Source organism: Macaca fascicularis, chromosome 14 (genome assembly GCF_037993035.2).
Source record: "Macaca fascicularis isolate 582-1 chromosome 14, T2T-MFA8v1.1".
NCBI lineage: Eukaryota > Metazoa > Chordata > Mammalia > Primates > Cercopithecidae > Macaca > Macaca fascicularis.
The window spans coordinates 3,001,337-3,026,478 of record NC_088388.1 but is presented as its reverse complement, the minus strand read 5'-3'; the positions used below and the strand labels follow the sequence as shown (position 1 = coordinate 3,026,478).

The window sequence follows — 25,142 nt, the reverse complement described above, 5'->3', positions numbered from 1 at the left end:
GCCTCCCAGAGCAGCAGGGTGAGGGGCTCCCATCCCACCAGTGGTGCAGACCTAAAGCAGCCTGGCCTTGACCACGGGGCTCTGGTGCCTGTCAGGTTGGAGTCTTGGTGCCACATCACCCCTGGTGGTCAGGTGCCAGATCCGTGCTTCCTCCTGGGCCATCCTGAGTCCCCGACTCTGTGCCAGGTCCCATGCAGGCCCTGGGATGGACAGGGTAGCCCACAGCCTCTGTGCTCCTGGGTGAGGTAGATAACCAACCATCTGATAAGGCAGGTTGGGCTGAGGCATGTGCTGAGCCCCTGATAGGGTGGGGGCCACCATCCGGGAGGAGGGATGTCCCCAGCCCCTGTGGGTATCAGGGTGGGCTTCCAGGAAGAGGAGGAAGAGGTCTCGGAATGAGCTCCAAAGGATGCGTAATATTCAGGATGTCTAGTCCTTTGTGGCAGCTACAAAGCACAGATGTTCAGGCCCTGGGGCCAACTCGGCAGTTGTGACCCCTTCAGCTCCCCACCACCAGCCACTGCCATCCCTCCCCCAACCCTAGTGTTCAGCCCAGGCTTGACCACTCTGGCACCAACCAAGCCTGCAATGGAACCAGCAGGATCCCAGATATCCCTCCAACCCAATGAGAAGGGCAGCTCTAGAGACCCAGGAGCCACTGTCTAGGCAGGTCCCTCCCTACCCTGGACCCTGGGATGCTCCACAAGAGCAGGATTTCGTGGATCTGAAAGTGAGGGAGAGAAACTCACTGTCTCCAGGAGCTCCAAAAGGCAGAGGCTCAGAGAGGCACAGAACCGCCTTCAATGCTCTTCAGCCCCATCTTCCCACCTGATGTGACCCCAGAAGCCTTCTTTGAATAACACTAATTAATAGCCCAGGCACGGTGACTCACGCCTGTAATCCCAGCACTTTGGGAGGCCGAGGTGGGCAGGTCACTTGAGGCCCGGAGGTTGAGACCAGCCTGGCCAACATGGTGAAACCCCATCTCTACTAAAAACAAAAAAAAATTACAGGCAGGCACCTGTAATCCCAGATACTTGGGAGACTGAGGCAGGAGAATCACTTGAACCCTGGAGCCAGAGTTTGCAGCGAGCTGAGATCACCACTACACTCCAGCCTGGGTGACAGAGCGAGACCCCATCTCAAAACCACAGCAAAAACAAAAAACACACTTATTGACCTGGCGCGGTGGCTCACGCCTGTAATCCCAGCACTTTGGGAGGCCGAGGCAGGCAGATCACCTGAGGTCTGGAGTTTGAGACCGCCTGACCAACATGGAGAAACCCCATCTCTACTAAAAATACAAAATTAGCTGGGTGTGGTGGCGCACCCCTGTAATCCCAGCTACTCAGGAGGCTGAGTCAGGAGAATTGCTTGAACCCAGGAAGCAGAGGTTGCGGTGAGCTGAGATCGTGCCATTGTACTCCAACCTGGACAACAAGAGTGAAACCCCATCTCAAAAAAACAAACCAAAAAAAAAAAAAAAACTTATTAATAGTGTGACCTGTCATAGGCCACCACAAGATGCTCTTCTGAGTGCAAGGGCCGCTGTTAGTAATCACACCGGGACACCGGTGTCACCCAGATGGACACATGCCCCACAGGAGGACCCTCGGGTGGTGCTGTCACCCTGCTTAGGAAGACAGCAGGGCACAGGGCCCAGAGCAGGGCTTGGAGGTGCCCAGCTGTCGACCGGCCTCTGCTCCGCCGCTACCCACAGAGCCTCTGGGTGGCCTCCAGCAGGGCTCCTCCCTGGTGTGCAAACCCCTCCTCAGACTTCCCCACCCTCCTCCCTGGACTCCAGGTGGGACCCCCACCAGTGCTTCCCAGTGAGGGAGGACCCTCCTCCCTGACTCCACCTGCAGAAACCTGTAGGAGGCTGGCTCCTACCCTGGGTTTGTGACCTGGAGGGGTCACTTACGCCGGCCTCTTGTCAGCAATGTGGGTGGTGGAGGTGGGTGGGGACGTGCTGTGAGCATCCCCAGGCACCTCTGTAGGGCTGCCTCCCCTGGCACACCTGTCCCCAGGCTGGGCTTGCCTGCTTGGGAAGTCCTCAGTCTTCAGGGGTTCCCGATGTCTGTCCCCACACAATCTGCAGCTGGATGTCGGGGTGGGAAGAGAGGGCGTGTCCCTGCTGGGGCAGGGGCAGGGGTGGGTCTGGGATAGAGGGGGTGGGTCCCTGAAGAGTCAGAGTGAGGGGACCCTCCTGGTGGCTCCTTGGGGGATGGGGGATATAGAGAGGTGGGGGTGGGGCCTGCTCACCCCGTGTCCCCCACAGGTCGCTGCTGGCTGGATGCCTTGGAGCTGGCCCTGCGCTGCTCTAGCCTGCTGAGACTGGGCACCTGCAAGCCGGGCCGAGACGGGGAGCCAGGGACCTCGCCAGACGCATCACCCTCATCGCTCTGCGGGCTGCCAACCTCGGCCACCGTCCACCCAGACCAAGACCTGTTCCCGTGAGTGCGGCGAGGGCACGAGGTGGTGCTGACTCATGGGGTCTCCCTGTAGGCAAGGAAGACGGGGAGAGGACGGCCCCAGCCTCTGCTCTGACGGGCTGCGGGGCTGCAGGCAGGGACGTGTTTACTGCCGTGTGCCCTGGGAGCCTCGGTTTCTTCCTCTATAAAATGGGGCTAATCGTGTCAAATGTGTGTTGTGGAGGTGATGACAGGCAGGAACGTATGTGAAGCACCAAGCAGCGAGGGGTGGGCGGCCCGGAGGCGTGTGCTGGGGTCTCACCTGTGACGGACCCACTGGCACCATCCACCTTCCAGGCTGAACGGGTCTTCCCTGGAGAACGACGCGTTCTCAGACAAGTCGGAGAGAGAGAACCCTGAGGAGTCAGATACCGAGACCCAGGAACATAGCCGGAAGACGGAGAGTGGCAGCGACCAGTCAGAGACCCCTGGGGTCCCGGCGCGGAGAGGGACCACGTATGTGGAGCAGGTCCAGGAGGAGCTGGGGGAGGTAAGAGCCCCCCCAGCCAGGAGCCCCACACGTCTCCCCGGCCTCAGCCCCTCATTCTGGAAGCAGAGGTAGCCGTGCCTCATCCTCAGGGAAGCAGGCAGAGCCCGGGGGTGGCTTTTGTCCCCATCACTTGGCAGTGAGCTCAGGAGCTGTCTTTTAGGTGAATAGGCTCCTCCTCTCTTCCAAAGAGGCTGCCTCGCTGGCTGCCGGGGTGCAGATGCGTGGATGGGGCAGGGGTTCGCTGCAAACAGGCAACTCCCTCCTCGGGCTGGAATGCGCTGATGGGAGAACAGGAGGCTCAGGAGGGGCCCTTGACCCCATCTGGTGGGCGGCCCCACTTCCTGGGGGAACACAGAGGAGGGCATGCAAGACCTGGGTCCCATGCTCACAGGCCCCTGCGCACCTGGTGCTCCCCTGGGGCCCTGGGAGAGCCGTGAACGAGACAGACCTGGGCCCTGGGCCTGGGCCTCCAGTGTATGGGCAGCAGGAAACACAGACGATAAACCCACAAACACAAGACAAGGCTGGGGAGTGGGTGAGGGAGGCAAGCCGGGCCATGGGCTCTTTCTGAAGATGTGAGTGACGGGAGGGAGGATGGCGTTCCAAAAAGAGGGACGGCCGGTGCACGAGCCCAAGGCAGGGGGCAGGCGGCGGGCGGCAGTGTCCCCAGAGCATGCCTGAGGCTGAACAGCCAGGGCGGCTGACTCCCCGCAGCTGGAGAGAACTCGTGTGGCCCTGGGCACCGTGGGGCGCCTCAGGAAGGGGAGTCCGGAAGGAATCACAGGATCTAAGCTTCCACTGGGCAACTTGGGTGCAGGCTGAGGAAGCCGGGCTCTGGGGTGGGCGCTGTCAGGAACAGGGGATTCTGTGGTCTGGGATCTTGTCATTCTCATCCGGGAGGCGAGACAAGAGCAAGGCCGTGGCTGTCACTGAGGGCAAGGGGCAGTCCGTGGCTGTCACTGAGGGCAAGGGGCAGTCCTGGTTTCTGCAGGAAAGGGGAATTAGGTCCTTGCTGCTGTTTGGAAAGCATCGTGTTCACATCTTGCTCTGCACAGGCCCAGAGCGGGCTCCTCCGTGGTCTATGAAATCCTTGTGTTCAGTGGAACACCATGGCCTCCCTGTGGGCTGCCGTTCCCACAGAGCTCAGACTTCCGTGCACGGATGGGAAGGTTAGGATGGGCCTGTGGGGAGTGGACCGAGGGCCCCGGGGGCCTTGGGCTGAGAGTATTGGGGAAGCCACCAGCGGGTTAGGCGAGGGCCTCGGGATAGCCGAGGGGCGGGGGTGGACACCGGGCCACTCGTAGGGAAGAGCCATTGTTAGGAGAAAGCTGAGGACGCCCTGGACCCAGCTGTGATGGAGAAGAGAGAAGTGGGCAGACTCAGGATATTTCGGAAGGTGGTTTGGGCAGATCTCAGCCAGATGGTGATGAGCAACGCTGCTGTGAGCCAGGCAGGGCGGGCTGCTGCGGGTGCGAGCCTGGGGCTCCGGGCAGAGGGCATGGAGCAGGCAGCCAAGGGGACCGGGCACCCAACCTTCAGAGGCCGAGCACAGATAAGGCTTCACAGAGGTAGGGCAGGGAGGTGGCAGGAGCCAGGAGCCCAGGTGTCTCAGAGCCAGCTGGGCCGAGAGGTGGGGCAGGATGAGAAGCAGGGATGGCTGCTGGAGCAGTGAGAGGCGATGGGAACCTACAGCAAGACTGTCTCAGTAGAGAAGAAGGCAGAAGCCTGGTGGAGAGGGTTAAGGAGGACGGGAGCACGTGGACAGAGCGGGAAGATTCCTGACACCAAAGCTACCCATGATGTCCAAGCCCCAAAGCTGGCTTGGAAATCAAAGCTATAGCACTGGGCTCCCCGTGACCCCTCATGGGGTCAGACATGGCTCCTGGGTGTCCACGCACACTATCCACTAGGCCAGTGCCATGAGGATCTGTCCGTGGCCCTGCATGCACAGAGAGGCGAAGCCGTTTGCCTGAGTCCCAGCAGCGGGGATGAGATCCTGACGCAGGACTCAACAGGCCACGCTCCATCTTGACCCCTCCCTGGGGCAGCTGCTGTCGGGCTAAAAATGCAGAGAGCGCAGAGTTCAGATCTCATCTCTGCCGCATAGCAGCTGTGTGACCTTTTGGGAAGTCACTTGTCCCCTCTGTGGAGGGGGAGGACCAGTGTCCCGGTACTCCGGGGCTGCGGTGACGTGCAAATCTGGAGGGAAGTCACTTATTCGGGAGCTGTGGTGAGGGTTGGGTGTCTCAGAAAAGGAGGAGATGAGGGGCCTTCGTGAGTGGCACACAGGCTTCGGAAGTGAGGGTCGAGTTCACGGTGCCCGTGTCGGTTTCGCGTTGTAGGCTCACCGCCAAACTCACCCATTTGTCCCCATTCAATATCTGAAGGCTCCTGTATACCAGTCATACCTCAAAAAAGTGGTTCAAAAACAGAAAAAGAAATGTTACAATAACCTTTTTTAAAAAATGGAAGAGCAGGCCGGGCGCGGTGGCTCAAGCCTGTAATCCCAGCACTTTGGGAGGCCGAGACGGGCGGATCACGAGGTCAGGAGATCGAGACCATCCTGGCTAACACGGTGAAACCCCGTCTCTACTAAAAAAATACAAAAAACTAGCCGGGCGAGGTGGCGGGCGCCTGTAGTCCCAGCTACTCGGGAGGCTGAGGCAGGAGAATGGCGGGAACCCGGGAGGCGGAGCTTGCAGTGAGCTGAGATCCGGCCACAGCACTCCAGCCTGGGCAACAGAGCGAGACTCTGTCTCAAAAAAAAAAAAAAAAAAAAAAAAATGGAAGAGCAGGCCAAATCCCTGCCTCCCCAGGCAGCCGTGAAGACAGGGTGGGCTGCAGCCTCTCTGTTCCCTGAGCCCAGGGTCCCACGATGCACAGACGGGTTTCAACTGCAGGTGTTGGGAGGCTGCAGCCTGGACTTTGAAGGGGCAGGGCATGGGGTCCCTGCACCAGGTGCAGAGACAGGAGCGGGCCTGGACCCGGGCTGCAGGTGCCCCGGGGCGGGGTGGAGACACATTGGGAAGAGTTCACATCTGATGGGGCTGAGTCAGCCTCATGAGGCTATGGGAGCCGAGCCAGGGGTTTACACCCAAAGGGGTGGCAGGTACAGCCTCCTCCAGCCAGAGCTGCCACTGTCCTGCCACCCCTTCCTCCCGGCTCTTCTGGGCAGGGCCTGACTGCAGCCTGTCTGCCGCAGCTGGGCGAGGCGTCCCAGGTGGAGACGGTGTCAGAGGAGAACAAGAGTCTGATGTGGACCCTGCTGAAGCAGTTGCGGCCAGGCATGGACCTGTCCCGCGTGGTGCTGCCCACGTTCGTACTGGAGCCGCGCTCCTTCCTGAACAAGCTCTCCGACTACTACTACCACGCAGACCTGCTCTCCAGGTGGGCGCCACGCCGGGGGGGGCACCCCACACCTTGTCCTGCATCTGCATGAGACCCCGCAGCCCCCTCGGCACCTGCCTGCCCTGTTGGGGCTTCCAGAGAATCCCCTGGCTGATCCCAGCCCACTGTTCCTGCAGCTCTAGCCTCCTGGGGGCCCTGTCTCCAAGATGGGCCTGGGAGGAGCCAGGGTCATCCGTGGTGAGAGGGGGGTCAGTCACCAGCACTTGCCACGCACCCTGAGCCCTGCACCCTCGAGCTGGATGGGATGGGCTGCAGAGGCTGGAAAAGGGCTGCAGAGGCTGGAAGGGGGGCTGCAGAGGCTGGAAGGGGGCTGCAGAGGCTGGAAGGGGGGCTGCAGAGGCTGGAAGGGGGCTGCAGAGGCTGGAAGGGGGGCTGCAGAGGCTGGAAGGGGGCTGCAGAGGCTGGAAGGGGGGCTGCAGAGGCTGGAAAAGGGCAGCAGAGGCTGGAAGGGGGCTGCAGAGGCAGGAAGGGGGCTGCAGAGGCTGGAAGGGGGGCTGCAGAGGCTGGAAAAGGGCAGCAGAGGCTGGAAGGGGGCAGCAGAGGCAGGAAGGGGGCAGCAGAGGCTGGAAGGGGGCTGCAGAGGCAGGAAGGGGGCAGCAGAGGCTGGAAGGGGGCTGCAGAGGCAGGAAGGGGGCAGCAGAGGCTGGAAGGGGGCTGCAGAGGCAGGAAGGGGGCAGCAGAGGCTGGAAGGGGATGCACAGGCTGGAAGGGGCTGCAGAGGCAGGAAGGGGGCAGCAGAGGCTGGAAGGGGATGCACAGGCTGGAAGGGGGCTGCAGAGGCAGGAAGGGGGCAGCAGAGGCTGGAAGGGGGCTGCAGAGGCAGGAAGGGGGCAGCAGAGGCTGGAAGGGGGCTGCAGAGGCAGGAAGGGGCAGCACAGGCTGGAAGGGGCAGCAGAGGCTGGAAGGGGCAGCAGAGGCTGGAAGGGGGCTGCAGAGGCTGGAAGGGGGCGCTGCAGAGGCTGGAAGGGGGCTGCAGAGGCTGGAAGGGGATGCACAGGCTGGAAGGGGCTGCAGAGGCTGGAAGGGGATGCACAGGCTGGAAGGGGGTTGCAGAGACTGGAAGGGGGCAACAGAGGCAGGAAGGGGGCTGCAGGCTCGGGAGCCAGGCAGAGGGAGCAGGGTGGGAACAAGAGCATGGGCAGGGAGGCTTCCTGGAGACAGGGGCACCCTGGCAGCCCAGGTCAGCAGTGTCCTCTCTGCCCCAGCGTGGGAGCAGCCCTGGCACTTTCTGATTAGAAGAACCCACTTCCCCGGAGAAAATTCTCCTGCTTGGGGGTGACCAGAGCGCCTGGGCCAAGCGGCCTGTTTCCAGCTGAGTGGGTGGAGGTTGGGATGGTAGGAGGGAGGGTCAGGAAAGGGAGGTGGCCACAGCCCCGGAGCTGGGGTCAGCGTTCTTCCGCCCATGGCAGCGCTGCGGTGGAGGAGGATGCCTACAGCCGCATGAAGCTGGTGCTGCAGTGGTACCTGTCTGGCTTCTACAAGAAGCCCAAGGTGAGCCCCTGCCAGCCAGGGAGGGCGGGGCTGCGGCCCAGGGGTCTGTCTGCTCAGCCCTCATCCCTTGGCACTTTCCCGAGTCCCCAGGCCACCCCCTACCCCACATGGCCTTGAAGGATCCTGGTCCTTGATGATAGGGGACAGGGTGGGGGCCCTGGATGGCTCAGGCCAGGCCCCTAAGGGTAGTCTCATCCCTCAAGGCCCCAAGCTGGACCCCTTCCCCACCCTGCAAGAAAACAGCCTCAGGCCTCAGGCCGTGCTAGAGGTGGTGCCAAAAGAAAGGGGCTTTCAACCCTAAACCTCAAGGTACCTTTGGGATCTGTGGTTTTCACAAATTTTTAGCTATGGAACCCCCTTTTAGAATCCCAAACCCAGGACTCCAGTGACAGCAGGGCTGCTCTGGTTGTAGTGAGGGAGAAGGCCTGCAGCTCCCCTGACCCACCACGGAGCCCTGGGGTTCCATGGGAAGCAAGTTTGAAAACCACGACCCTAGTTCCACATCTTCGTTGTGCAGATGGGGAAACTGAGGCTCAGAGAGGAGAAAGGATGGCCCGAGTTGCACAGCAGGTTTGGGGTGGAGGCAGGACTCCTGACGGCCTGGTGCCTTCGTGGCTTTCAGCAGGCTGTGTGCAGGTTACACCCAAGGTCCAGGGAGAGTGTGACAAGATCAGGGTCTTGTGTCCCCTCTCCGAGCTAAGAAGTAGACAGGGTTCCCCTGAGGCTGTCCCCCAAGAATGTAAACCACAGGCAAAACATCATCCCACCAAAGCAGCGGTGAGGTGGTGTTCCCAGATGCCAGCAGCAAACCAGGCCAGCAGGCAGTGGGGAGCCCACCCACGCTGCCCCTCAGTGCACATCCCTCACCTGCTCTGCACAGCGGGCCTCTTCCCACCTGGTTCCTCACACGAGTCTCTGTTGTCCACAGGGAATCAAGAAGCCGTACAACCCCATCCTGGGGGAGACCTTCCGCTGCTGCTGGTTCCACCCCCACACTGACAGCCGTACATTCTACATAGCAGAGCAGGTAAGAGCACCTCCGCTGCACCCGGCCTGGGCGCGGGGCTCTGTGGGGGCGGGGCCCTGGCAGCAGGCAAGGGCAAGCGTGACCCCGAGGGCCCGCTTCCTGGGGGCCCCACGTCCTACGCAGCGGAAGGGCTGTGGACCCAGCCGCTGCCAATAGGGATTCTTGCAGAAGGTGCAGACCCACCATGGCTGTGACAGCAGACAGTGTCCCCCCCAGAGGGAGGACCGTGTGTCCCCTCTCCCAAGGAGGCCTTCTAGGGCAACTCAGGGCTCCCAAGCCCCACAGCTGAGGCCTACCTGCTCTGGCCGTCGTGAGAGAGAGCCAGGAAGGCCCCTACCCGAATCCTGGGACCAGGGGAAGGGATGTGACATCAGGGACAGGGAGGGGTTTTTGCGGGGGAAGCTGGGATTACCTGTTTCCGAGGCCGTTTACAGAGCCGCCTCCCTGCCTACAGGTGTCCCACCACCCTCCCGTGTCTGCCTTCCACGTCAGCAACCGGAAGGATGGCTTCTGCATCAGTGGCAGCATCACAGCCAAGTCCAGGTTCTATGGTGAGGGGGTCACCCCGGGCACCGCCTGGGGCCTCAGGGAAATGCGATGGTCAGGGGGGCTCCAGGAGCCAGTGGACCAAGATCTCAGGTGGGGGCCGTGTGCCTGTCCCTCCCAGCCCCTCGTAGTCACAGACCATGTGGTGGTCAAGTGCTCAGACCCAGGCATCAGGCAGAGCTGGCCCGTAGCTCCCCTGAGCTGAGAGTGGGCACCTTTTGTAGGGACGTGGTGAGGACTGAGAGAGGGCACCTACATGGAAAGGTGCGGACTGGGGCTGAGCAGCCCCACGGCACTGCATGACTATTTGAATTGGCTAAAATGAAATGAAACTTAAAGTCAGGCACGGTCGCTCACGCCTGTAATCCCAGCACTTTGGGAGGCTGAGGTGGGTGGATCACCTGAGGTCAGGAGTTTGAGAACAGCCTGGCCAACATGGTGAAACCCCATCTCTACTAAAAATATGAAAATTAGCCGGGCGTGGTGGCACGCGCCTATAATCCCAGCTACTTGGGAGGCTGAGGCAGGGGAATCGCTTGAACCCGGGAGGTGAGGGTTGCAGTGAGCCAAGATGGTGCTACTGCACTCCAGCCTGGGTGACAGGGTGAGACTCTGTCTCAAAAAAAAAATAAAAAGGAAAAGAAATGAAACCACAGTCCCTCTGTTGCCACATCACACAGGCTCAGTGTTGGCCCTGGAGTGGGACAGGCAGGAGGGAAGCTCTGGTCTTCACAGACAGCCCCATTGGACTGCGCTGCTCTGGGGCCTGGCAGCCTCGGGTGCTCAGAAAGTGTCCATTTGCATTTCATCCCATCCGTTGTACCTTTTTCATCAGTTTCATCCATGGGCAGGTGTGCGCCTGTTGCCTCTGTGTGCCCGGCTCTCTGCTGGGTGTGTGGAAGTCTGGGAGAGGGTCCCAGGTGCGACCCTCAGGTTCAGCCCACCTTTTCCACCTCTGTCCTCTCCTCACCAGCAGTGCCTGTGACTCTTGGCCCCGAGCGGGGCGCGCTCCCTCCACATGGACGTTTAAAATCTGAGCAGAGCTCAGGCGGGTTTGAAAAAGTTTGCAGACCCCACCCTGCGAATCTTCAGTTTTGTGACTGCAATAAACCACTAACATGTCAAAGGTGAAATAACTTCTCAGCACAGATGTCCTGTGCACACTGGACAGGGATTTTACAGAATCTGAGGCCCAGAGAGGTTAAGTGACTCACGCACAGTCACACCACTGGAGGTGCCAGGAGCGTGTTCAGCTGTTGGAAGGGGCTCAGATCCTGTGATTTAGGGGTGGCCTCAGGTGCAAAGGGGCTGTCCCCACTCACTGGTCCTGCTGCCTCTTGTCTCTGCAGGGAACTCGCTGTCGGCACTGCTGGACGGCAAAGCCACGCTCACCTTCCTGAACCGAGCCGAGGATTACACCCTCACCATGCCCTACGCCCACTGCAAAGGTGAGAGGCTCACAGCCCACCCCGAGGGCACAGCGAGGCTCCTCCCTCAGTGAGAGCGGCTAGGTGCTAAAACCCTTTGGTTGTTGCTTGAAGAAATCTTTACTTCACCTTCACTCACCCGTGACTTTTTTTTCTTTTTTTTGAGAAGGAGTTTCACTCTTGTTGCCCAGGCTGGAGCGCAATGGCGCAATCTCGGCTCCAAGTAGCTGGGATGACAGGCATGCGCCACCACGCCCAGCTAATTTTGTATTTTAGTAGGGTTTCACCATGTTGGTAGGGCTGGTCTCGAACTCCCGACCTCAGGTGATCCGCCCGCCTCGGCCTCCCAAAGTGCTGGGATTACAGGCATGAGCCACTGTGCCCAGCCTTGCCCATGACTTTTGAAGGTGGGTAATTCCAGGTGGAGGCTGTTTTACTGCCCTTTGAATATGTGCGTTGTGCTTTTTTGCCTTGTGGCTTCCACTGCTGTGGGGAATGATTAGCTGTCAGCTTATTTGTTACATAATCTGCTTTTCCTTGTAGCTGCTTTGAAGATACTCTCCTTGCCTTGGTACCCTGTAGTCTTGCTATAGTGCTTCAATGTTGGGATTTCTTTTTTGTTTTTTCATTAATAGACTTTCCTTTTTACAGTGGTGTTGTGTTTACAGAAAAATTGAGCAGGAAGTACAGAGAGTTCCTGTGTATCCCCTACACAGTTTCCCCTGTTACTAACATCTCACGCTGAGGTGCTACATTTGGTACCATCGATGAGCCAATACTGATACATTGTTACTAACTGAGTACAGAGTTCTTCCCTTTCACTCCTTGTGTTGCTCATTCTGTGGGTTTTGATAAATACAGAAGGACATGTATCTGCCATTACCATATCTCACAGAATAGTTGCACCACCCTAAAAATCTCTTATGATTAAACATGAATAGATGGATCCACATATTCCTCAGTCCCCCCAGGCCCTGGCAAAATACTAGTTTTGCCTTTTCCAGAATGTCGTGTAGTTGGAATCATATGGTGTGGAGCCTTTTCAGATTGGCTTCTTTCACTCAGCAATATGCACTTAAAGATTCCTCCACTAGGCGTGGTGGCTCATGCCTATAAATCCCTGTGCTTTGGGAGGTAGAGGTGGGGGGATCACTTGAGCCCAAGAGTTCAAGACCAGCCTGGGCAACATGGCAAAACCCTGTCTCTACAAAAAGTACCAAAAAATTAACTAGGCATGATGGTGCACCTGTGGTCCCAGCCTTGGGAGGTTGAAGTGGGAGGATAACCTGAGCCCAGGAGGCAGAGGCTTTGAGGAGCCATCATGGTACCAGTGCACTCCAGCCTGGGCAGCAGAGTAAGACCCCATCTCAAAAAAAAAAAAAAAAAAAAATCCTTGCCTGGCGCAGTGGCTCACACCTGTAATCCCAGCACTTTGGGAGGTCAAGGCGGGTGGATCACCTAAGGTCGGGAGTTTAAGACCAGCCTGACCAACATGGAGAAACCCCATCTCTAATAAATATACAAAACCAGCCAGGCGTGGTGGCGCATGCCTGTAATCCCAGCTACTCGGGAGGCTGAGGCAGGAGAATCGCTTGAACCCGGGAGGTGAAGGATACAGTGAACTGAGATCATGTCATTGCACTCCAGCCTGGGCAACAAGAGAGAAACTCCATTTCAAAAAAAAAAAAAATCCTTCATGTCTTTTTGTAGCTTGATAGCTCTGGATTTCTTTTTAATTTTTGCTGATTGAGGGTTTTTGTTTGTTTGAACTCTTTGAAACTGAGGTTTTGTGGCTTTGATGAAGTCCGAAAATTTTTAGCCATTTTTTTTTAAGTGCCTCACTCCTGATTTCCCCATTTTTCCTAGAACTCCAATGAGATAGAATTTAAACCATCTTGCTTTGTCTCTCTTAATGTTTCCATCATATCTCTTGTCTCTTTGCATTCTAGATTATTTATTTAGATGTATCTTTAACTCTAATTAACTTGATGTATAACTCATCCACTGAGTTTTCCATTTTGATATATTGTTTCCCAAGAAGTTCTACTTGGTTTCATATCAAACCTGCCTGTTTTTTTTGTTTGTTTGTTTTTGGGGTTTTGTTTTGTTTTGTTTTGAGACGAAGTTGGAGTTTCACTCTTGTTGCCCTGGCTGGAGCGCAATGGTGCCATCTCAGCTCACTGCAACCTCCGCCTCCTGGGTTCAAGCAATTCTCCTGCCTCAGCCTCCTGAGTAGCTGGGACTACAGGCATGCGCCACCACACCTGGCTAATTTTTTGTATTTTTAATAGAGACGGGGTTTCTCCATGTTGGCCAGGTTGGTCTCAAACTCCTGACCTCAGGTGATCTGCCCGCCTCGGCCTCCCAAAGTGCTGGGATTACAGGCGTGAACCACTGCACTCGGCCTTGCCTGTTCTTTTATACTCGTACGTTGTTCCTCGGTCATGTTTGCAATCCTTTCTGATAAATCTTTGAGCATTGTAATAACACAGTGTTTTGTCATCTCTAGCTGGTCATTCTGATATTATAATTTGTCTGCTGCTGTATCCTCACTGTCCATAGTGATACCCTCGAAGGTGCTCAATAATTATTCGAAGAATGGCTGTATTTAGTAAAACCTCGGGATTCTAACTTGCTGGTTTTTTCTTTGTTTTCGTTTTGTTGGCCGAACTTGTTTTGTTGGCTCTCACATTTTCTTAGTAGGTTGTTTATGGGGCACAGAGGAAGTAGAGATTTGAATCCCAAACTCACCCTACACGTTCGTGGAGAGTTCTGGGGTTTCTTTTTAACCCCTAGAGCACAGGCCCAAAATGAATGTTTCCTTGACTCTCCCTCTGGGATGAACGGGCTTTCTGCGGCTGTTCCTTTTGTTGAGTGTGTAGCCATGTGCGAGCGCCTGCTCTGTGGAAATGTCTCGGAAAATATCTCTCTTGGTTACTCTGACCCAAGGACCTGTCTACCGCTTCCCACGGGAACCTCGGAAACCAAGATCTCAGATCAGCAAATGCCGCTCCTTCTCTTCCCCGTCTTTCCTCTTCTCCTCCTCTCCTCCTGCCGTCTTCTCCCTCTTTATTTTTTCTTGTAGGGGAGTTCCCATATTTTCTTGCTTGCTCGTTGACGCCTCCATACTTCATAGATTTTTTTCAACTTTTTATTATGGCAAAGTTCAAACATATATAGAAGCACAGTTCACCCCACGTACCCTCAGCACAGCAAGCCGCCCACCTTCATGCTCTCTCCCGAGTTAACTGGAAGTAAATCCCAGATGTCATATCATGTCATTTGTGTATTTTATTTTATATCACTAAAGATAAGGATTTCCCTTCTTTCTTTTTTTTTTTTGACAGAGTCTTGCTGTGTCACCCAGGATGGAGCGCAGTGGTGTGATCTCAGCTCACTGCAACCTCCACCTCCCGGGTTCAAGCGATTCTCCTACCGCAGCCTCTCGTGTAGCTGGGATTACAGGCATGTGCCACCACACCCAGCTAATTTTTGTATTTCAGTAGAGATAGGGTTTCACTATGTTGGCCAGGCTTGTCACAAACTCCTGACCTCAAGTGATCAGCCTGCCTCAGCCTCCCAAAGTGCTGGGAGTATGGGCTTGAGCCCCCACGCCAGGCCAGGATTTCCCTTAACCATAGCCACAGTACTGTCATCCGACTAAAAACAAACAAACAAACAAACTCTTTGTTATCATCAAATCTGCAGTCTAGGTTCAGATCCCCAGCTGCCATGTGCCTGTGTCTTGATCCCCCACACACATGACAGCTGGCCATTTGGCTAAGTCTCTGCATCATGCTCTGTGCATGACTGCCCTGTGTTTACATCTCCTTAGTGTCCCTCCCTCCTGTTTTTCCCTTGCAGTATATTAGTCATTTCCTCCTAGTCCCCTCCAGCATGGATTTTCCTGGCTGCATTCCTCTGCCCTGGGGATTTCCTATAAACCACCAATTGATTTGATCTCTAGTCGCCTGATCACGTTCAGCACAATTTTTTCAACACGACGCTTAATCGGGGGTTTCGTGTCTTTCCACAGCAGAGTGCACAGGGCCTGTTGTTCTTTGTGACATTAGCGAACATTGATTCTCAACGTCTGGATCCGTTCATGTATCAGGCATTGCTAGATGGTGACGTTCCATCCTCTTTCACTAAATCACCGGAAGGCTTCTTGAAAGAGAAACCCCCTTGTCTACTACGTGGTTGCCCAACAGGATTGGTTTGTTTTAGGATAAATCCCAGGTTTTTTATCTTTTCAAAATAATGACTTTTTTCCCCTGCTGTCTTCCAAAGGTGATTGGCAAAGGTCATTATTGCCATGTATTATTTGATAGGAACATATTTGGTGATTTCAGAACCTTTCAGTTGTTAACTTTATTGATACTGATATTGCCCCATCTTTGGCCAGTGGGGGCCATAGTTGGCTCTGGGGCCCCCTGCACACCCCAGTAGCTCGGCTGGCATCCTTCCTTCTGCCCTGACCACGTGTGGACCCAGGACATTTCCTACACTAGACCTCAAATCAACCCTTTCTCCAGGAAGCTCCAGGTTCCTTTCAGTAGGAAATAATATTTAGTGATCACAATCTGGAGGTCAGATCTGTTTTGTTTTTCTTTTTTTTTTCTTTCTTTTTTTTTTTTGAGACAGAATCTCACTCTGTTGCCCAGGCTGGAGCGCAGTGGTGTGATCTCGGCTCACTGCAACCTCCACCTCCTGGGCCTTCTTCCTCTCCTTGGAGCCTGGAGACCCCCCCAGAGCTGCACAGAAATGCCCCTTTGTCTTTCTAGGCCGCATAGCTTTCCATCGTGTGCATGGACCAGGGTGCACTCACACAGCGCCCTCTGGAGGGATTTGGGGGTATTTCAAGCCTTTGTTGCGACAAGTAGCTTGTTGTTTCTTTTCTTCATTTTTAAGAGACATATTTTGCCGCACATTTCTAAGTGGTTTTTAGAGTGCAAATGTTTGGGTTTTGATGGCGGCGGTGGTGGTGCTTCTTTAATTAGATTAACTCCTCCATATGCCGGAAATGGAAGAGTTGTTCTTTCCTTCATTAATTGAAAAAAAAAAAAGTATTAATTTTTTTAAACATACGGGATGCCTTCGTGGGTGCCGGTGCCCACTGTGTTCCGGGTGCCATTCGGGGACGCAGCAGTGAGTGAGAAGATGCCTGCTCTCAGGAGCCTGACGTCGGAGCGGGAACTGGGGAGTGAAGTGAAGCACGATGCATGCCTCACGGCGCTGGTGGCCTCCCGGAAGCCTGGAACAGGAGGCGACACATGGCATGAGCAAAGGCTCTGGCGAGGACAGGGCCCCCTTAGTCGGGGAGACGGCCCCTGAGGGACCAGGCGTGCCTCCCAGGCTCCACGCCTCCCAGGCTCCACACCCTCAGCAGCCTCTCCCTGTGGGCTCTGCTCCCAGTGCCTCCTGTCCTTCTCACCCTCCCAGGGGTTGGTGCTGCTGGGTTGGGACTCAGCAGGGCCTGGGGCTCAGCAGGGCTGGGGCTGCCTGGCCCCTGACACTGGCTGCATTTCAGGAATCCTGTATGGCACGATGACCATGGAGCTGGGTGGGAAGGTCACCATCGAGTGTGCGAAGAACAACTTCCAGGCCGAGCTGGAATTCAAACTCAAGGTAGCGCTGGCTGCAGCCTGGGGGAGACGAGGCCAGGGAAAGAACGAGGCCTTGGCGATCCCCCTCACACCCTCTCCAGGCCCCAAGGAAGGTTCCCCAAGGCAGTGCACTTGAAGGGAACAGCTCTTGACATCCCAGAACACAGACAGGGCCCAGAGAGGGGAGGCTGCTGCCTGCAGCCACACAGCGGAGCCAGCCCAGGCCCTGTCTCTGTGGCAGGGACCCTGCATCCTTGGGCAGAGGCGTGAGGGTCCCCAAGGCCTTGTTGGCTAGTGTTGGGTCCATCCTCCTGGGCTCCCAGGTACCCCAAGAGAATAACTGTTCCGTGCCCCCATGAGGATGTGACTCTGAAGGCCCCAGCCCCCTCTCACTGGGCTGTGTTCTGGGTGTGGCCCTGCAGCCCTTCTTCGGGGGTAGCACCAGCATCAACCAGATCTCGGGAAAGATCACGTCGGGAGAGGAAGTCCTGGCGAGCCTCAGTGGCCACTGGGTAAGGGGCCGTCCCTCAGGGCAGGCACGGCCGGGCGGTCATCGCCAGGCCAGCCTCTGACCCCGCTGGCCATCTGGGGCAGGACAGGGACGTGTTTATCAAGGAGGAAGGGAGTGGAAGCACTGCGCTTTTCTGGACCCCGAGCGAGGAGGTCCGAAGACAGAGGCTGAGGCAGCACACGGTGCCGCTGGAGGAGCAGACGGAGCTGGAGTCCGAGAGGTGAGGCCCCGGTCAGGCAGGTCAGCAGGGTTACAGTGCTGTGAGCATGGCCCCAGGATGTCCCTGGCAGGGAGGGCAGGCCTGGTGCATCCCTGGTGGCAGATCACGTGTCCTGGAAAGGACAGATGGAGGGAGGGGGTGTGGCCTGGAGTGGAGCTGGCTCCCCCTGACCTCTCACTGCGTCACTGCCGGTGGGTGACCAACAGGGGAGGTCCCTGCAGGGCAGGAGGTGGGAGCTTAGTTTTGGAAAAACCCATCTCATGGACAAAAGAAAAGCTCCCTTCAAAGTAGTGAGCTCCCTGTCACTGGAGGTAATCAGGCAGAGGTTGCTCTGTGCCTTCCTTCTGGTGCCAAGGGGCCCTGATTCCCAGCTGCCTAGGAGTCAGGCTGCCCGGGCCACTGACTCAGGGCGGGTCCCTGGCCCGCAGGCTCTGGCAGCACGTCACCAGGGCCATCGGCAAGGGCGACCAGCACAGAGCCACACAGGAGAAGTTTGCACTGGAGGAGGCACAGCGGCGGCGGGCCCGAGAGCGCCAGGAGAGCCTCACACCCTGGAAGCCACAGCTGTTCCACCTGGACCCCACCACCCAGGAGTGGCACTACCGATATGAGGAGTGAGTGCCGGCAAAGCCCTGGGGGCCACAGGGTGGGGCTGGGCCTAGCAGATGGGCTGAGAAGGGCCCAGGGGCTCCCAGCTTCCCTCTGACCTTCAGCCTGTCCCCTGGAGGAGCCAGTGGAGGAGGGTCAGATAGTGACACCCCCCACCGCCAGTCCTTACTGCAAGCCCTGCCCATGGGGTATGGGCAGTGGTCATTCTCCTGGAGGTGTCTGGCCACTGTTGGGGGGCTGAAGGCTGGGCCAGGACAGCCCCCTCACCTGAAGGCCACTGCCTGTGCTGACGGACACCCTCTGGACCCTCCAGCCACAGCCCCTGGGACCCCCTGAAGGACATCGCCCAGTTTGAGCAAGACGGGATCCTGCGGACCCTGCAGCAGGAGGCTGTGGCCCGCCAGACCACCTTCCTGGGCAGCCCAGGGCCCAGGCCTGAGGTCAGTACCCCAGAGGCCCCACCCAGGGCTGCTCTTAGCTGCACGTGTGGCCACCACCACCCTTTGCTCCTCACCTCGCTCCTCCCTTCCCCTCGCTCTGTTAAGTCTTAGCCCTTGTCTCCCAGTGGACCTGGGACACAAGCGTAGGCCCTCACATCCTTATCCCCCAGCCCCCTCGTCCCCTTTCCCTCTCTGCCCAGCATGGGACTCAGGAAACCAGAATTTGCAGGATGCTTAGTTCTAGGGGCACCTTGGCATGTGGGACCCTGTGTCTACTGTCTCTCAGTCCACTGCCCCCAAAGTCTCCCTCTGCCAAGTTAGCAGCCACGTTATCCCATTCCACTGATGAGGAAACAGAAGGTCAGGGCAGCCCAGGGCCCTGCCCAGGTAGGAGGAGGAGGAGCCAGCACTTGCACAGATCTTGGGTCTGGAAAGGGGAAGCAGGACAGCAGGGAGGCTCCGCAGAGGAACCCGAGGAAGCTGCCTTGGGTGTGTATTGGTGCCATGCCTTGGGCGGCCACCAGGTGGCGCCAAACCCACACGCCCCCGTTCCAGGTGTGCTGAGCCACACCAGCCGTGCACCTACTGCGTGCAGAGCATGCAGAGTACGGCCAGTGCTCACCCGCGGCAGGCAGGATGGGGCATGTTCCCCAGATGATGCCGTCTGGGCCAGACTCAGATGAGAGGCCATGCTTGCCTGATGGTCCTAACTTCCCGAGAAAGCTGGGGACCACGGTATCTCCTTGGCCTCATATCCCATGCTCTGCCTGCCAAGGGACCAGGGAAGAAGCCTCAGGAAGGCAGACAGATGCACCCCTGCACCCCCTTTGTCTGCAGCACAGTTTCCATCCCCCTGAGCTCAGGCCAGACAGCTAGCTCCCGCCTTCCCTTGGCCCCAGCCCCTCCCAGTCCCACTCCTCAGCCCCTCCCCACCGATCTCCAGCAAATGTCCATCCCCAATGCCCTCTGCAGCCTCCCACCCCTCAGCCTCTGCAGTCAGCCTGGGCTCCGCCATGCCTCAAAAACCGTCCCATGGAGTACCTTGTGGCCAAACCCACCTGCCCCACCTCTGACCCCACCTGTCCTGGCTCTGACCCAACTGCACCATCGCTGACCACACCCAATGCAGAGCGTCCCTGGCACCTCTCTGGCCCAAAAGGCTTGTTACGTGGTAGTTCCACAGCCAGGTTCTGCTCTTTCCCCACCCCTGAGCATCGGTTCCTGTCCTGGGTTCCTTGTGAGCTCAAGTAAGGGCTGAATGGATGAGCCCTGCCTGCACTCCTGGGGTTGTGAGCAGCCAGCTGAGTCTGGGGGTTCCCCCCGGAGATGCCCCTTGACATGGGGAACCCTAGCCATCTGGGGTTCCTATGGACCCGCCAGCTCCCACAGTGGCCTCGGCTTTCATCTGTCCTCGTGGTTCAGGGGTCAGAACCACCCTCGGCCCCCCATGCCTTCATCTCTGCATTTATTGGATGCCACCCCGTGGTGGGCCCAGGGCAGGTGCATCTGCACCACCTTGCAGGCCCTTGCTCACTGTGAGGGGTCAGCAGCTCTGTCTCACCCATGAGGAAACAGGCCCAAAGGGGCCGTGGCTACTCCAGGCCATGCCGGGGCTGAGACAGACCCCTCCAGCCAGCTCCACAGTCCAGCAGCTGCCCTCCCTGCCAGCCGCCTCTAGTACTGTCCTGGCATGAGCATGCCACCATGTCCCTGGGGCCTGGGCAGGGGGCGTGGGTGGCTCTCAGCTGCAGCAGCTCTGTTTCTCCGCAGAGGTCTGGCCCAGAGCAGCGGCTTCGGAAGGCCAGCGACCAGCCCTCTGGCCATAGCCAGGCCACGGAGAGCAGCGGATCCACGCCTGAGTCCTGCCCAGAGCTCTCGGACGAGGAGCAAGATGGTGACTTTATCCCTGGTGAGCCCCCTTGGGCCCAGCCCCAAGGCCTCTGTCTGGTTCGCGCTTCAGATGCTGACCTGGCTGGTGGGGAAGCCAGAGAAGCACCTGCCCAGATGTAGGGCAGCCTCCCAGCAAAAGCTCCTCTGCTGCCCTGAGGGGCCCCCAGCAGGCTCTGCCCTCTCAGAGTCTGGGAGGCAGCCCAAGGGCCGAAGTGGGGCATGGTGGGGGCGGGAAAGAAAGGGAGCGGGCCCAGGTCAGGGGCTCCCCAGCGGCGAGGGTGGCATAAGGGGCAGGTCTAGTGGCATCCTGCCCCTGCCCTCTGCTCCTTTCCTGTCACCAGGAGCTGTGTCTCCCCGACTTTGCCCCTGCCTCTGTAATGGATGGGCCTTGCCTTGGCCACTTCTGCCTCCCAGGCCTGTTAGAGGCTGGTCCAGCCAGGGAGTTCCCTCCAGAAACATCCTTAGCGCCCCTCCCTCATCTCCGTGTCTCCAGCTTGACCCTGCAGATTTCCCATGAGGTGGGGTGGAGGCCCGAGCTGGATGTGACCCCAGGACCCACATGCCAGTGCCTCCGGACCTCCAGCTCATCCTCGCTTCTCCCTTCCCCTCCTGTGTCTCCTTCGGGGCCATCCCAGGCGGTGAGAGCCCATGCCCTCGGTGCAGGAAGGAGGCGCGGCGGCTGCAGGCCCTGCACGAGGCCATCCTCTCCATCCGAGAGGCCCAGCAGGAGCTGCACAGGTGGGCCACACTCATTGTGTGCATCCAGGCTCTGGGTCAGAGAGTGCGGGAGACCTGGTAGAGCTAGGGCAGGAGGCGGGGAGGCCAGGAGGCCGGGGCCGGGCTTGTCATTGGAGCTGGAAAGCAAAAGACCTGCAGGGTGATGAAAGGAGGAAAACTGCCGAGGGCAGGAGAGGGTGTGGGAGTGGCGGGCGGTGCGGTGTGACCAACCAGCCAAGTTGGCCATGCCTGGCAGATACTGAGCCGGAGATGTCCTGGAGCCCAGAGGAAGGTGCCAGCCCAGCATGGCCTGGGGTAGCCCCAGGAGAGACCCTGAGGTGTGTGGAGCGAGGTCGCAGCCTGGGCTCACTGCGGTGGCCCCGCACCTGCACACGGTGGCTTCTCAGGAATGGCTGGGGAAGGAGCAAATGGGAGTGGCCAAGAGCCGGCGGTTGCAGGCCACCAGGGCCACATGGCCCCTTCCCGTCAGCAGATGCCACCAATGGGGAGCAGAGCACAGGGTCCATCTCGGGTCCAAAGCTCCTGGCTCTGAGCCAGGCTGAGGCTCTCCCTGGCTGTGGGACCTCGGCTGTCAGACCTCAGCCTCCCCTCTGTAAAGCGGGCTTGATATCCCCGGGTGAGATGCAGCCAGGGCACAGGCCTGGGCTCTGGGAGGCTCCAGAGCCTTCGAGAGCTGTCACTGTCCCTGTGTGAGCATTTCCAGAAGGTGCTCCCTGGTGAGGCTGTGTGGGCAAAGAAACAGGGAGGCCTGGCTCCCCAGAAGCAGGTCAGCTGTCAGGCAGGTGGCCAGGGCTCAGCCAGAAGCTTCTGCAGCAAACCAGATACCATGTCAGGGGCCAGGTCCTCCACAGCAAAGTACTCCAGCTGGGGGGCCAGGGTCTCCACAGCAAAGTACTCCAGCTCAGGGGCCAGGGTCTCCACGGCAGAGTACTCCAGCTCAGGGGCCAGGGTCTCCACGGCAGCGTACTCCAGCTCAGGGGCCAGGGTCTCCACGGCAGAGTACTCCAGCGTGGGGGCCAGGGTCCCCATGGCAAAGTACTTCAGCTCAGGGGTCAGGAACTCCACGGCAGCGTACTCCAGCTCGGGGGCCAGGGTCTCCACGGCAGAGTACTGCCAGCAAGAGGCTCGGACAGCAGCGTCTGCTCCCTCACGGTCCTGGAGGCTGGAGTCCGAGATCTCGGTGCCGCAGGGCTCGTTTATCCCGAGACCTCTCCTGCCTGGCAGACGCCACCTTCTCACTGTGTCTGTGTCTTCATCTCCTCGTCGTATAAGGATGCCAATCCTATGGGACCAGGGCCCACCCTAATGGTCTCAATTTAAATAAATACCTCTTTAAGGACGCCATCTCCAAATACAGTCTTATCTGAGGTGGAAGGGGTTAGGACTCCAACATATGAAGGTGGCAGAGGCATGACTCAGCCATAATCGCAGAGGTGGGAGGGAGGATGTTGGCTCCCAAAAGGTTGGCTCCCTGATCCCTGACCCTCCTCTGCCCTGGATGTGCCCAGGGAATCCCAGTGTAGCCATGGTGCCCTGGGGCCCTCCCACTAACACGCTTTCCACCCCCACCTGCTCCGATGCCCCTGGAGGGCCATCCTGTCTCCACCTCGGCCCTGGGTCCAGCACCTGGTCAAGCACCCAGGGCACCATCCTGTTCTGTGGGAGGGGGACTTGCTGGCATTGTCACAGTCCCCATGACCTGTCCCCTGTCCTTGCAGGCACCTTTCCGCCATGCTGAGCTCCACGGCACGGGCGGCACAGGCACCGGCCCCAGGCCTCCTGCAGAGCCCCCGATCCTGGTTCCTGCTCTGTGTGTTCCTGGCGTGTCAGCTGTTCATTAACCACATCCTCAAATAGGAGCCCTGAGGGCAGAGCTCCTGGCCAGCCCCAAGCCCTCCCTCCCAGGCACCCAGCACTTTAAGCCTGCTCCGTGGAGGCAGAGAGGCCTGGCAAGCACAGCCACTGTGACGGGGAGTCCAGGCGCAGGAGGGACCCGGGGCCACAAGGGCGCTGCGGGCCCAGGTGTGCTAGGCCCCTCTCGGGGGGCACTGGCCTCTCTGCAGGGCCTTCTGCCCAGCGCCGGCCTTAATGCTAAAGCCAAATGCAGCTTCTGCTGTGCAACACACTCCCGGCCATCTTGCTGTGTCACCCCCTGTCCAGCCTCCACTTGCCATGGGGGATGGATGGATTTAGGGTGGGAGGGCCTGCCAGGGCCCTGGACAGTCACACCCTAGCAGCAGTGAGTGGGCAGGTTTGGAGGAGCAGCCAGGGAGCCCCGAGTGGCCCAGGAGTCCCCCCACACACATGGACGCATAGGCCTGCCTTCCTGAGACCCTGTCCACGTTGCCGGGGCCACCCTGGTGGGGCCACTGGTGGGTGCCAGGGACAGGTTAGGGCCACACTGGGGAGGGCAGTTTGGTTTTTTATTCTACCATGTGCAGTTTGGATGGGAGCCCCACAGAGGCAGGTCCTGGAACCACCCACCCTTACACCTGGACACTCGCTCTGGTGGGGGCACGCACAGGTGGAGGTGGTTGTGGGTGCAGGGGTGTGGGGGGCACAGGGGTGTGGCCTAGCTGGCCCCGCACGTGGGCCGGGGAGGCTCAAGTTCGCCACTTTACTCAGACCGATGCACAGTCTTCCCATTTTACACTTTTTTAATAAACATAATTGCAATATTTTCGGCAGGCTGTGAGCCGCAGTCAGCCTCCGCGTCTGGCCTCAGTCCCCGTGTCAGTGCCACTCTGCGTGTGCGTGAGCGTGTGCGTGTGTGTGAGCCTCTACACATATGTATATACATACAGAGCCTTAAACTACATCGTGGCGGTGCCGTCTGAGCTGTAGCGGATGGTTTTGTTTCCAGTTTTTGTACCCATGTCCTTGTCTCCCTTCCTCCCCCATCTGGGGATGTGTCTGTGTTCCACACCTTGAAATAAACAGACACATGTGTGTTCTCTTCTTGCGGGACTTCTGGAAACGAGATGGGGGCTTCCCAGGAAGACTCAAGGCCAGCGTGGAGCCGTGTGGGGCTGGCTGGAGGGGCCCGGGACGGAGGAGGGTGCAGAGTTCGCAGGGAGCCACGGGCAGCTGGCCCGCCCTGTGGAGCAAATGCTGGGAGGCTGGGGTCCCATCACCGCCCAATGAGCCATCAGGGGACACGGAGTGACACTTCCCACAGGCGCTCCAGGCACCTCAGAGGCTGCTGGGGGGCATTGGCACAGCCCCTGAGGCCAATGCTGCCAGTCACTGAAGGGGACCCCCAGGCTGGACCACCTGACCTGCTGCCCCTTGTTTCAGTTCCACTGTGGCCACCGCCCCTGCTACTCGGACACCACGGCCAGTGAGTGGGCCTGCCCAGGGTGCCCCTGAAGGAGGGGTGGGGGCACCTGACCACAGGCCCCATGTGACAGCAAAGGGAGACTGCAGCCCACCCCTCACAGCAACCAGAAGACGAGGGCAGCCAGGCAGTGCCCAGGAGAGGAGAACGCAAAGGGCCTCGGGTCACCACCTCCCTCAGCACCTCCCTGCCTCGACCCCCAAGGCCCCAGGAGAGGAGGGGCTGTGGCTGGGGTGGAGGGAGAGGCAGGGGGTCCTGCCCCCAGCTCCTCTAGGGAGCCTCATGTTCACCTCAGACAGCCAGGACTCCCAAGACCCCCCAAACCACCTGGAGGAGGGGCGGGGGGCCCTGCCTGGCTCCAGCACCCCTGTGTGGAGGCCACACGCCATGGGGCAAACATGAGCTCAGAATGTGAACCCTGGGGGTGACGGCCTTCTGCATCTTGATGCCGGGGCAGGCTGTTTTAGACACCCCACCTGGGACCCCTATCTTGCCTCCTGCACCCTGGGCCCATGCAGAGCAAACATGCTCAGCCAGATGGCCCTTCCCAGAGGCAGCCTACCCAGGGGTCCTCCTCCCACCAGCTCCAGCTCACCACAGGGCAGGCCCTCCCCCCACACCTCAGCAGCTTCACACACCCAGGAGCAAGACTGGGATCCCCTCCAGAATTCTCCCTCTATCTTATTAAGAGCTGTTTATTTTTTAATGTATTTTTGAGACAAGATCTCACTCTGCCACCCAGGCTGGAGTGCAGTAGTCTGATCGAAGCTCACTGCAGCCTCGACCTCCCAGGCTCAAGTGATCCTCCTGCCTCAGCCTCCAGAATAGCTGGGACTACAGACACACACTACCATGTCTAGCTCATTTTTTTTTAGAGACAGGGGTCTCACTGTGTTTCCCAGGCTCATCTGAAACTCCTGGCCTCAAGCAG

The 25,142-nt window shown here is 58.6% G+C and overlaps 1 protein-coding gene across 9 annotated transcripts in view; it reads left to right on the top strand.

Annotated features, from left to right (window-relative positions):
* OSBPL5 (oxysterol binding protein like 5) overlaps nucleotides 1-23,552 on the top strand; it is an 80,380-nt gene extending 56,828 nt beyond the window's left edge. For 3 of the 9 annotated variants that reach the window (XM_074012909.1, XM_065527809.2, XM_065527806.2), the window contains exons 8-22: nucleotides 2,279-2,453; nucleotides 2,769-2,961; nucleotides 6,164-6,348; nucleotides 7,779-7,860; nucleotides 8,789-8,887; nucleotides 9,342-9,438; nucleotides 10,783-10,881; nucleotides 16,391-16,488; nucleotides 16,889-16,978; nucleotides 17,061-17,197; nucleotides 17,626-17,811; nucleotides 18,120-18,246; nucleotides 20,017-20,155; nucleotides 20,772-20,874; nucleotides 22,593-23,552. In XM_074012909.1, the coding sequence (XP_073869010.1) occupies nucleotides 2,279-2,453; nucleotides 2,769-2,961; nucleotides 6,164-6,348; nucleotides 7,779-7,860; nucleotides 8,789-8,887; nucleotides 9,342-9,438; nucleotides 10,783-10,881; nucleotides 16,391-16,488; nucleotides 16,889-16,978; nucleotides 17,061-17,197; nucleotides 17,626-17,811; nucleotides 18,120-18,246; nucleotides 20,017-20,155; nucleotides 20,772-20,874; nucleotides 22,593-22,731 (1,949 nt within the window). In that variant the 3' untranslated portion in view covers nucleotides 22,732-23,552. Of the gene's footprint in view, nucleotides 1-2,278; nucleotides 2,454-2,768; nucleotides 2,962-6,136; nucleotides 6,349-7,778; nucleotides 7,861-8,788; nucleotides 8,888-9,341; nucleotides 9,439-10,782; nucleotides 10,882-16,390; nucleotides 16,489-16,888; nucleotides 16,979-17,060; nucleotides 17,198-17,625; nucleotides 17,812-18,119; nucleotides 18,247-20,016; nucleotides 20,156-20,771; nucleotides 20,875-22,592 lie in introns of all 9 variants that reach the window. The other 6 variants (XM_065527808.2, XM_015434301.4, XM_065527804.2 and 3 more) reach the window with 3 other exon arrangements.
* The last annotated feature ends 1,590 nt before the right edge of the window (nucleotides 23,553-25,142 follow it).